This window comes from Styela clava, chromosome 1 (genome assembly GCF_964204865.1).
Source record: "Styela clava chromosome 1, kaStyClav1.hap1.2, whole genome shotgun sequence".
In the NCBI taxonomy this organism is placed as follows: Eukaryota; Metazoa; Chordata; class Ascidiacea; order Stolidobranchia; family Styelidae; genus Styela; species Styela clava.
In genome coordinates, this window is record NC_135250.1 from 9495701 (window position 1) to 9509002 (window position 13302).

At 35.6% G+C, this 13302-nt stretch overlaps 2 protein-coding genes across 2 annotated transcripts in view; both read left to right on the forward strand.

Annotated features, from left to right (window-relative positions):
- LOC120348241 (putative MFS-type transporter C09D4.1) overlaps positions 1-13302 on the forward strand; it is a 282049-nt gene that overhangs the window by 92948 nt on the left and 175799 nt on the right. The window lies entirely within an intron of this gene.
- LOC120343402 (IQ motif and ubiquitin-like domain-containing protein) lies at positions 1419-12783 on the forward strand. The gene is made up of 15 exons (XM_039412572.2): positions 1419-1633; positions 2492-3169; positions 3494-3598; positions 4598-4732; positions 5576-5740; positions 6350-6525; positions 7107-7262; positions 7864-8074; positions 8208-8383; positions 8687-8857; positions 9296-9472; positions 10131-10252; positions 10810-10936; positions 11256-11441; positions 12335-12783. Exons 1-15 carry the CDS (start codon positions 1606-1608, stop codon positions 12503-12505), a joined length of 2784 nt encoding a protein of 927 aa, XP_039268506.2. The 5' UTR covers positions 1419-1605; the 3' UTR covers positions 12506-12783.

Here is a 13302-nt window from a genome sequence, read left to right on the forward strand (position 1 = left end):
TAAGTAGTAAGACCCCACATATCCAGAAAAATTTTCTCTTAGCAAAATAGCAATTTAGCAATTTTATTTCAATATTTCATCTACAATACAGAACATGAACAAAGTAACAGGAGGTAATCAAACATTGTATTACAAGCTTGTTTAAAAATCCAAGATTTTTATTCAAAAAATCTATGATTTTCACAGACAGACAAGGGCACAAGGGTGAAAAGAATGGAGTCTGGTATAGTTTGGTACCACATTCACTTCTAGTTGGCCTGGCTCCACAATTTTTGCATATGTCCATCCTGACCTCCACCTGACTACGTCACAGAAAAATGACGTCATTTCAACCTCACAGAGGCGTAATAAGGCCCACCAAAGTATACGAATGGTCGTCCAAAACGTGCAGACGATAACCCGAAATCGAGCAAGCTATTTTTCTCGTCACAACGATCACGATGGGAGAGAGATCGCCGGCTTTAGCGAGTTCGTTATCGGCGGCGTAGATGCCATTTCGAGCGATCGTAATTATACTTTGGCAAGCTCTATGCCGTGTTGGTGACGTCATTTTTGGATGGCATAGTCAGGTGGGGGTTAGGAATAACGGGTCTCATGACGTAGTTTCGTACCTAACATAGACTACTTCTAGTGGGCAAAGCATAACAATTTTTTCACGTATCAATCCTAACCCCCACCTGACTACGTCATTCAAAAATTACGTCACTGCGACGTAATAGAGCATTTAAACCATACGAACTGCCATCCAAGACACGCAGACGAGCACCCGAAATAGAACAGCTATTTCTCTCGTTTTCTCGTCACTACGATCCCAATAGGAGAGAGATCGGTGACGTTAGTCAGTTCTTTATCGTCGGCGCCGATGCCATTCCGGGCGATCGTACGTATATTTGGCAAGCTCTATGACGTGATTGTGATGTCGTAGTGACGTAATTTTTGGATGGCCTAGTCAGATGGGGGTTAGGATTGACATATCAAAAAATTGTCATGCTACGCCTACTAGAAGTACGTTAGGTACGAAACTACACGAGACCCGAAGTATGTTAGGTACGAAACTACATGAGACCCATGTATCGTACACATGACATTTTAAAGAAGTTGAAACTTCAGATAGTTAAGTGATTACTTAAACGATGTGCTAACAGGTTTGACCTAGTTAACTAAATGATTACTGGATTGTACAGCCATATCAGCATATCGAAGTTCTTTTGGGCTGCGACAATCGCGGAAACAAATAGCTTCTTTTTCTGCCAAATATGATAGAGTTGGGTGTTTCAAATAAATGATATCAATTTAGTTGCATGAATAACAGCTTCTACCACAAACCTAACGCGACGCGACATTAGAGAGAGACGACGGTCAAAATCGAAGTGTCAACTTTTCAAGGAAATGCCTCAATTTGTCGAAGCGAAAATATAAAAGTTCTTTATCGCCCCCCTATGGATACATTAAGAGATTTAAATTCGATCCTATAATGCCTCCAGTGTTGGTAGTCATGGTAATGTAGACAGGAGTCGCGATACACACAGCGCTCACCCTCTCTGTCTGAGCTCGTTTTAGCAAAACTGTTTTTAGGTTGTTCAGAAAAACGCGCGAATTTACGACATGGAAGAAGAAACATCTAAAAAGGAAGGTAAAATACATTTGTGAAATTGAACTTAAGATCTTCAGAGAACTTAAAACCCTATATGCAAGGATATATTGGGATAAATTAACAGAAATGATACCGTTAGTGCGTTAAGATATTAATTTATTACCGTTAAGACCTTAATTTAGTATTGACTATAGTCAGCATATAAAATTTCGTCGGCTAAATCTGGTTGTAATATTATATTATATGGTAACCAGTGAGCAATGTGTTACATTCCACCAACCCAATTTTTACAAACAAGAGCAAAAAAATCTCACTGAATCCGGTGCCAGGATTCTGCGTGCAAATTTTAAGACTGTTTATTACATTAGAACACCTGATGCCAGGGTTGAGTAGTGGTTGATTTAAAAAAAAAATTCTAGTTTTCAACTGCAAGAAAAACACATTTTAAACCATAAAAACATTGACAGATGTAAGCCTTTTTTAATTGTCAATGTTTTTAGTTTCTATCGGAAATTTTGACCTCGATTATCCTTATTGAAAGTTTTAAATTCTGAATCATCAATCTGGGAAGCATGAAAAAATGCTGTGGCAGTTTGAAAATATAACTCCAACTTCAATATCAATAAAAACATTGCAATTTCAGACGCCATAGCCTTGTCGTAAAAATTCATTCCTTTTTGTCAGGATATCCAGGGGTCGTATTGTGTAGTATACATTTCACTTACCGATTTATCACAACAAATAAAGATTTTATTAAAAGCGTAAAGGAGTACCTCTTGAATTTATCTGTTCTCTCTTTTCATCTATTGTAGTTCAGTGAAGATGCATGTATAGTACTGAATATATCTTGTACCCTATACAGTACATACTCTATCTATCTGTTAATATGTTTTATAGGAACTGTTGAACCAGCCAAAACAACGACTGAACAGGAAACAGAAGAAAAGAGCAAGGCAGCAGAGGTAGCAGACACCAATGCTGAACAGGTAGGAACTTCTACAGACCAACCAACAGAGACAAATACAGACAAACCATTAGAGACCAATACAGACCAACCAACAGAGACCAATACAGACGAACCAACAGATACCATTGTAAATGAACCAGCAGAGAACAATGTAGCACAACCAGCAGGGACTAGTGAAGACCAGGCTGCTGAGACCATTTCTGAGCAACCAGCAGAGCCGAGTGTAGACCAAGCGGCAGAGACCAATGCTGAGAAACCAGCAGACCAAGCTGCAGAGACCAATGTAGAGCCGTCTGTAGATAAAGCTGCTGAGACACCAGCAGACAAAGTTGCCGAGACCAATGTTGAACAACCAGCAGCAGCCAGTGATGAGCAGTCTGCTGAGAATGAAACAAATGCACCTGTAGAGACCAATGCAGACCAGCCTCAGGAAAATAACAACCAAACTGAGACTGCACCTACCAATGCTGAAGAACCTGTAATATCAACCAAAGAGCCTCCAGCAGAATCAGAACAACCACAGCTTATTGCTCCATTACCAAGTGGAGTTGGTACAGATGATATATCAACTGAAAAACAAACTGATGATGCTCCAACTGTTACAACTGGTAAGCAATTATTGTGGTAATAAATATTGCATTACTATCTATCAATGTAGATTAAGAATCGTAGACTAGATTAGGAAATGAAATATATTACAATTCATAATAATAGGTAATGGGCTCATGATTTTTTGTTGGCAATTCGTCTTATTCATTATTATATTTTAAGGAAGAGGAAAAGTGATAATATGGTGAAACTAAGCTTCTCAGCATTGTTTCAGTACAAAATGGGAATAGAATTAGCTAACCTGTTTATACTTCAAAATGCATGGACTTGGATACTGGTAGAAGTTCTAATCAACCAGTTGTCTATTCGTAACTTTGATTTAGGTGGAGCAGAAACATTGGAAGAAAAGCAAACAGAAGGAGGCCAAGATCAACAAAGTCAACCAGAAACTGCTGAAACCCAACAAGAAAAAGAAGCAACTGCCACTGGTATAGTAGTATTTATATGGCATATTACACCCCGCAATTCCCAATGAAGCTTTGAGTTTACTTAAGTTTTGCATGATCATGACCTTTTTGTTTGGTTCAACTCACCCTATTCATCACATTCCTGGTGGTGTGGGTTTCATGGGTTGCACGGTAGACTTGATTTGACACAAAATAGTTCATTAAACTTCATTGACTGTTATTTTTTTTTACATTAGTTTTGTTAAGTGTAAGTTATGTATTAGATACTTCAACCAGAAGTTTTTCCCATGACCTCTGCTATACAAAATTTTTGGACCTCCTGAAGTATTCGCACCAAGATGTCGCACAACCTGAACCCAGGTTGTGTACCAGGTTATGGTTCAGGTTATGCGACATTTTGGTGCGCATACTTTAGGAGTACCAAATTTTTTTTTTATATGTTGCTTCATCATACCTTTTGCTCTCAACAAGGCCCTGTGCAAGCAAGCAGCCACTGATATTTTACAATATGTAAGAAGGTAATGCCCACTGCCTACTTAATTTATTACACTCTGGTTGAGATTGTGGGCTTTAACCATTGGGCCATACCGCCAATGTTCCCTCTAATTTTTTGTAGTATGTGTGCGCAGAAGTTTTGGTGTGTGCGCACTTTTTTGGAAATGACTAATATTTGTGCAAAAACCAATGAAGAAATTTTGGCGATCTAACCGGGTAATAAGTGGGCCAACAACAAACTTTCTCAACCTGCCAACCGAGCACATTGTTACATTACATCGAAATAAGTCTGTGCGCACTGCGCAGTAAATCTATGCGTGTGCGCAGCCTCTGAAAGCTGTGTGCGCGCGCAGACGCGCACACCTTAGAGGGAACACTGCATACCGCCCATTGCTGATAGCTACATTTTAAACTTGATCTGTTTTTGTGAATGAATGAATTTCACTTTTTAGAGTAGTTTGTTTAATTTGTGAGTGGTAATTCATAAAATTTCTATCATTATCAAATATTTTACTTTATTTTTAGTTAAATTTCAACTTCTACCGAGCACTGAAGTAATAACAATAGCATCTGCTCTCAGTACTAGCATATCAACTTTGAAAGAAAATGCGTTGAAAGAAATTGAAGATACAAAGTCTGAGTTGCAGATTAGATGCAATGGTAAGATCGTTTTAAATTCTTGAATATCTAATGCTGAGGTTAAGCGTTAGGAACACCCTTGCCACCGCACCTCTGATTACCCTGCGTGGGTTCGAATCCCATGCAGGAATAGTTATGTGCGAGAGGATTGCTGGACTTCTTGCCGCCGTGGGGTTACGGCTTCCTCCGCCATCAAGTCCGTGCTTCTGAAAACAAATAACTGGCTGACTAATACTATAATCGACATAAACTGGTAACCAGACGTGGTTCGTCATATGATTAAGCCCCTTATTGGCATTTGTCTCCCCCGAGATAAATATGTAAATCCTACTCTATCTTGAGGATGCACATGTAGGAATAGTTTGGTATTTAAGAATACGACTTCGAAAGAAGCTATTCTACTGGATTTATTGTCAGCCGATTATAGCATCACCTAGCATATCTTATGCCTTTCCATATAAGCTATTTTATACAACGAATTTATATGCATTTTACTCCAAACAAGGCTCTACACAAGCAACCACTGCTAACTGAGAAGCTACTTATAGTTTGGAAGAACCAGTATCTTTGCGGTTCAGCATTGTATATCCAACTTATTATACCCTGGTCGAGGTGATGGGCATGGGATTTGAACTCAAGATTTTGACCTACGCTATCATATTGGGTCTAACGCTTTAACTACTAGGCCACTAGATTTCCCTGTTCGATAATTGCTAGTATAAAATAAATTTCCTATTTGGAAGACCTTCAATCTACATTACCAACATAGATAGATCCAATGCGTAAATCACTACTGTAACAATTGATGTGATTTTTTTGGTGAAAATTTATTTTATATGTATTGTATTTTTTTCTATCTTTCAGGAGAAGAAGTCAATCTTCAGAGCACTTTGCTTGATTTAGGAGTCAATCCTAACGGCACGATACAGTTTGAGATATTATCAACAGATCCAAATATATCACTCAAATCTGTAAAAGGAAAGAAAGCACCAGGGACCCCTGATTTTATTACAGTTCGGGTTGCTAAAGGTAATACTCAGTTGAAGTTCATGATTTTGTTAAAAGCAAGGCTGGAAAGCTGGTTTAAAATTACAATGGCTCCAGCTCTAAGGTAAAAAATAAGGCTTTGTGATCAGTGTCTCCAATTTAATATCAGACTATTAGAGTCTAATTTTTTCCTTCCTATGGAGCTGCTTTAAACCATGCGACTGCGACTCAAAACCATGATATAAGAGTTTCGAATTTTAAAAATGATCTCTAAACTCGACTTTAACTATACAAAATAACATGAAAATTTTAATTTTTTTTATGAATTAGGCATTGGATAAATAAATTATAAACTCAACAGGATAGCTTTTGGTCTTATATGAAGTACTACGAAATCATGAAGGAGAAAATAATAATTAGATGGCTAGGAGCTGGAGCCACTATAATTTCTGGTAGCGTTGATGTCAGCACTAACAAAATGTCATAAATCCTGCTCTCCAGCTAAGGTTGAGGAGATTTTAAGGACACTTCCAATTTCTTCTATGCTTTCTGATCTTTTATATTTTTCGAAATATGGTTTATAACGATAGTTTCAAGACAACTAAATGTATTTTCAAACTTGTTAAAATGCAAAAATTTTATGCTTTTTAGAAAACAACGAATTCCGAGAAGTTGTTGTTGAAATTGAACGACAGCAAAGAAAGAAAACATTTCTTGGTGGTTTCAGACATAAATTATCTGGTACTCAGTTTCATCACGCTGCAGCACAAACTGCTCAGAAAAAAGTCAAAGCAAGTGAAGTTGAAAAATTTACCAGAGATTGTCAGGTAAGAAAGTCAAATTCATTTTATTACATATTTACATATTAATACAGTGGTTTTCAACCTTTTTTCATACCATCCTCCCTTTGCTTATTTTTAAACTTTTTATTCCCCCCTTACTAAAGATAAAAACCCGATTTTAGTTTGATGTATCATCAGCTAATGATATGTTCATCTTTTCACTCTGGATCTTCTAAAGTTTGTATTTTTTATATTGTGTGCACTGATTGATATGTATTACAATGATATTGAATAATCAAACTATATTTATAATACTGATCTCAAATTTTTTCCCCCTAATACAATAAAATCATTCCTTGAAAAGGGATTTTTTCCCGGGAAGAAACCGAATTCCATTCTACATTTTTAAGAGAATTTGCTCAAAGCAAGGCCACATGCTCTCGCCCAAGCATAAAAGATACTCACTCGTCTCTAAGCAAAAGTTATGGACGGCCATTCAATTGTCAACAGCCACCGTAACTGTATAGATTTATGGTGGCACATTACAAATTAACGCAAAGCTTGAAGTAAATTTCACAAAAAAGAATTATTTTTGTTTAAATGGGCATTCACATTTTACATTACAGACAGTTTTTGAAAAGAACAGTACGCAGCAGACAACTAATGTAACATCGACACAAATGCCAAAAGTTGGTTGTTACATTTCTACAGATGAAGACATAATATTAACACCACGAAAATATATCACTTATGACGAATATATGAAAAAGAGAATTAAAGCAGTAAGCATGGATATTGTTGCTTGATTGGTTTGTTTTGCAGACTCACAGATTGATATTGAACTCAACGGATGCTGGGTTGTTCGTTTATACCAGCAGTAATTGATAAATACTCTTTACTTAACTTGCAAACTTGGTAGTAGTTCAGCCATTACAATATTTCACCTGGATTTATTTTCTTGTTTCGTCCTATGATTTGACCATCTTATTATCATTTCTTTCTGTGATAAGTATAAAATTCTATTTCATATGCTTTATCAGTTCCTTTAAATTTAATTTTTATTTTTTCCAAAACTTAGTATTACTCGAATGACGCTTTGCATCATTGTTCTTCATTAATTGCCATATGCAATAGAATTTTTCAGCATTTGTCAAAGCTTGGATCAAATAAGTATAATTATATACTTTGAAAAGCCTATAAATAAAAAAAAAACAGAAAATTTTGAAAAATTAAAAATCTAATCGAATAATTTTTTAGAACCAACCTACCGGTATTTGAATAAGATCTCCTTATTTTAAAAAGAAGTTTACATCATTCTATTGCATAGCGAAATGGTTAATTTTTTTACAGCTATTTTTTACCAAAATATCATTTTCTTGCTAGGTCATTGTTCTGCAATCATATTTCCGTCGATGGCAAGCTAGACATCTCGTGGATGAATTAAAACTGGATCGTGACCGTCGAATTGAATGGGAGAGACAAGAAGAAATCAGAAAAAGGAGAGAAAAAGAAGAAAGAATTAAACAAGAATTTGAGAAAAGAATCAATCCAAAAACTCGAGAAGATTTTGATTTGCTGTATTCTGCACTGGAAAGTAAGCAAACTGAATTATTTGTGGGGGCGGTGAACCAGCGGTTAAAACGGTATTACAGGTTCACATCTTGGGTTCAAAAGTGAGGCGTTATTCATTTGCTTTTTAAATTTATATATAAACTTTTACTATTCAGAATGGAGACTTGAAGAACTTGGTCATATTGACAATGAATTTACCGGAGCAGAAAGAAAGGCAGCTTTATGTGCGTTACTTGAACAAGAAACTCAACTTATTGGTTCAATTGATCGTCGAAAAATTGATGCTTATAAAGACGGAAAAGAGAAAAAGATTTTGCAGTTTTTAGACAAGGTATTGTGTGATTTTATTGACTGAATTTTTATTATTTATTTTAGAAAAGGTATCATACTTTTTAACCACACGAACAACAATAAATATCTATCCGAAACAACATTGATTGTTGTTAACATAGGTAGACATTCGGAAGGGTTTTACTTAGGATGCACAGGATTCGAACCTGTAAACCTGCAAGGTAATCAGAGGTGGGATGGCTAGCGTATTCTATCGTTTAGCATGATGTGCCAACCGCTCAGCTGGTGTAACAACTTCTTCTTAATACGCTCCAGAAAATTTCATAAAAATCTTATATTTCAGGCAGCAGCTCCAAAAAGGTGGAAAGCATATGATGGCCGACATACAGAGATGGATACCCAATATACAATTCGAGCAAAAGAATTGAGAGATATATACAACAGTATCAATATGAAGTATCTCACACAAGATGAAAGGCTCGACGTACTTCTGACATTAAAACACACTGTGAAGGTGACTGTCAATTTTTTTTAAAATATTTTTTTTCTCGATTTTTTTAATGTATATTGAGCTGTCCCTAAACTTCAATTCACAAGTCAAGTTGCGGGCCATTTAAGACTTGAGTCACATACAAGTCCCAGCAAATCCGAGTCCTAAGTTGCGTTCGAGTCATTGTAAATTTCATAAACAACAATGAAATGGATGAGTATGAGTCACATTGACACTAAAACTATCATTTTGTGCGTTTTTTAAACTAAAACTAGGTTTAATTCAAATCTCGATTCCACTGTTGGCACAGCATGCTACGCGCTAAAAAACTCCATATTTGACTTCCTTAAAGATTTTTTGAGTAGATATTGTCAAATGGTTAGTTTTTATTTATCAATCTTTACCTTTTCACTATCAGCGACTTCTCAATGCATTTCATTTTTCAAACATTTTTTATTATAGGAACATGATTGTAAGTTGACAAGAGAGATTACTGAACTTATAGATCGTGAAGCAGATCTGCTCATGAGAGGAGTCAGGGACACTAATTTAGAAGGATTGAGAAAACGAATTTCCACATTGTTCCTGCAATATTGTAAGAATCCACTTTTCAATCCAGAGGCTGCTCGACTACTCAAGGTATGTATAGAAAACCGGAAGCAGGAATAGCGCAAACCGAATAATCAATCCACTGTTCCAAATACATCCTGAAATAATATTTTTGAATATGGTATGTTGAAGATATTCAAATTGTATCATGTTCAACAGAGAAAATTTAGATGTCAATGTTATATGAATTAATGTTCTGTGCATAGAATTCAGAAATAAAAATAGGTTTTCCAAATTTTAATGCAGGCCTTTTAGTTATACTATTTGACTTCAATGACTTAAAATGATGACTTTTACTAATGAAACTATTCTGATACATCCATAAAAGCAAGAATAAAAATATCGAAAATATAGTTAATTCTGAATCAATTTGAATATTTTATTAGTTTTGGATACCTGTTTAGAAGTAATTAAAAATATTTTTGGCAATAATTTTAAACCATCACTTAGAAAAAGGCTCTACACAAGCAACCAAAGACATGTAGGGAGCTCAGGGTGATGTAAACGGTAGATTGTTTATGCCTGAGGTCATCAACCCGGAATAATAACATAATAGATTCAATAATCGGAGCTAATCACTAAACATTTTATGAACTTCTAGTTTCGATCTACAGATGTCGATACTCTGACTATTTGGAGCCTCTTCTTGAAAAATGATAAAATTAAATTGTATTTCAATTTTTACCAGGTTCCACAAGATCCAAGTACTTTGGTTCGAGATATATACTTTTGTCCAAGTTCGAACCAATACCTACCGTCCACTGAGTTTCAACTTACTTCCAAGTCAAGGGCTGTTGGAAAAAGCAGAAAGTAAGTGAATACCTGTATTATGGTTCAAAAAAGTTTTCCTGGCAGACGAAGTATCGTCTTGTTACTTATCCATGTTGGGCATACGACTAGCAATCTGGTTAAGCATTTCATATGTGATAATATCATTTAAAAAAGGAATCATAACTTCAGTTAATATACAGCTTATCATTTATGAATCTTCGTGAAATTCGAAACTCGGAACCATGTTCAAGATTTCAGCATGTGATGGCTAGCATGTTTTCAGTGCTTGACCTCTCAAATATAACTGTTTCGAATGTATTTCGGACATACCTTAGTGATAAATTCTTAAAAGAAGATAAAAATGTATGTATATAAGTGTATACTATCATTTTTTTGACTGATTTTGCATACTTTCAGTTTTAACTAGCTAATTGAAGCTTGTATTTAAACTTTCACCCAAATTCTGATCCACAGACGAAATGTAGTATGCCCGGATGAAATAGGTATCTTTCTCTAATTGAAGTTGAATATTCAAAATATTATATCTATGTGTGAAAGTGACTTGGTTGGCTCAAAATTAACTTTTTATTCATCAGGGTTCAGCAACTGGATAATGAAGCTCGTACAAGACAAGATTATTCGCATTATCGAATCATGTTACGAGCACTTCGACAATCAGAAGAAGGTTATCATGATAACAGCAAAATTGCATACTTGATACAGGTACTAGAAATTGTAGTGTAAATTGTCATAAATCATACAAAATCTGTTTTACTTGTTTTTACCTCATTCCATGTAATGAGTCAAGTACGCAATCCCAAATAGGTTTCAAATAATGAGTTAGGTATTGCTTGACAAAATTTGTCCAAACAAACAAAGCATTTCTAGTATTATTTTCATAGCTTATCGACAATCTGATATAACTAGGTTACTATCTTTATCCCTTTGTCTCGTCATCGATTTACATTATCTTGAATTATATTATATTCTCAAATCGACACGAAGACCTACCCTTCGTAAAATATTAAAATTATGTCTGTAGGAAAAAGATCTTCAATACTTGATTGAAAATATCTGGGGAGCACAAAGTATACTGAGTTCATGGGATGATTTGTATGATCTTGTATTAGTAAGATGGGATAGAGATGAAGAATGGTCACCATGGAATACTATACTACTTACAAAAGATGAAGCGATTGCTCATAATAAACTTGATCACTTACAAGAGGTAAGTGGTAAGAAAGGGACGCTTGACAGATGAGGCTGGGACAGTATGTCCTGTGGCCTAGTGCTTAAAGCAACATTTCTCAACTTTTTTTTGCCCCAAATCGCCTTCGCTTTTTATCTCGCCTCGTGGAACACCTAGGAATTAGAAGGTTAATTGATTTAAATTGTGCAATCTACCTGCACAACCGGCTTATCACAAAATTTTTTGAGGCTTCCAATTTTAAGCCAGCAATCCATTGAGAAGGGCGGTTTCCAAAAAATTTAGCCTATGGTAAAATTCAAAAGTTTGCGGTAAAACTTGACAATTAAAATATTAGGCCGACAGATGACGGTTAACTAAATTGAACTGTTGACAAAAATGCTATGCTTTCCAGACTGGCACGAAGCCTGTCTGCCTGTTTAGATAGCAAGGCCTGTCCACGCCAGTTGGGGGACAAATTAACAACCCAGAAGCGCCCAATTTAGTCGCGATTTCGATGACTATCCCGAGGAACACTCCAAAGAATCTCGCGGAAAACAGTTTGAGAAACGCTGGCTTAAAGCATTAGCATCACAGGTTATACATCTCGTATTCGAATCTCACGTTCGGTATCTCACCCAAGGTGTTCGGTAGGCAATACCGAACCAGAAAGATTGCAGTCTTTCCAAACGTTCACGTTTTGTTAGATGTCAGTTGTGGCTTGTTTGGAGCAAACTTTGTGAATAAGCATCTTACACTAAATATTAAACCATTCACAGATTAAGTTGACTACAGACAAACAGATTTAATACCGATGTGCAAGTTCAAATTTTTTGAGGGACAACGTGAATTGGCAGTCTATATATAGTCTTGTCAACTTTTCCGTCTCCCATCCTAATGCCATAATGAAGTAACGTTAATATTTTATTCAACAGGCATACAGCAGGCAGTTTGTTTCTAAAGTCTGTCACAAACACACACTGGCTCGTGTCCATTTCGTCAAATTACCAGGAATGGCAGAAGCATTGAGAAAGAAGGCTTCAGGATCACAAAGATTACCAGGACCAGGAAAAGTGGAAGGAATCAGTGCTCTCAGTGCATATTAGGAACAATTTTAAGTTTTATATTTTATTTGCAGTTTTTGATGGTTACAAAAAAATTTACAAATTTTTCTCAAAAATTTAATTGCAATGTAAAAACATGTTGAAATCCTCTCATTTCATCTTCAAAAGCAAATTTTTAGCCGAAAATATTATACAACTTCTGTGTGTTTTTCAACTGTTATCCTGTTCATTTTTCATAATGAATCCTTCCTATTAAAATGATATTTCTTGTTCTCTATATCTTATTTTATGTAAAATAATAATGAAAAATTAATATATAACCTACAATGTGATGCAAATACTTGTGAAGGAATAAGGTAGGCCATTTTGAAGAATATTCTCAAAAACGCTATTCTTAAAATATGCGCTAGACCTTGACTGAAACAAGATTCTGATATGCTGTCGTCATTATGATAGCTTAGACCAGACGCCATGACGCATTTTATTTCTACCATGTAAAAAATCCTAATATACTGCAAAGAAAGGTTGAATTTACCAACAATTAAGAAAGGGTTTTATAATATATGCACATTTAAAGGTACTCCCGTAGTATATGTACCAGATTAGACCATAATTTTATTCCGAATTTAGTTTTAGCACGAGTTCGGGGACTGTCTGTGTTAGCCAAGTGAATATACCCCCTGCTCATAGGTTGCAGTCCATTTACACAACTTGATGTAAAGTAGGGGAACAAAATTAGTTAACCGCATATTGGTACACATACTTCTGGAGCGCACATTTAATCAACGCAAAAGCTCGAATAAATAAACTATCATAATGAAAGTGAATGTCTAATATAG

What these genes read in the sequence shown, in the direction of transcription:
- LOC120343402 (XM_039412572.2), top strand. Translation starts at nt 1,606, where the DNA reads ATGGAAGAAGAAACATCTAAAAAGGAAG. An exon ending in AGAAACATCTAAAAAGGAAG is followed by an intron (nt 1,634 to 2,491) that starts GTAAAATACATT and finishes TATGTTTTATAG; the next exon opens with GAACTGTTGAACCAGCCAAA. An exon ending in CATTAAAACACACTGTGAAG is followed by an intron (nt 8,858 to 9,295) that starts GTGACTGTCAAT and finishes TTTTTATTATAG; the next exon opens with GAACATGATTGTAAGTTGAC.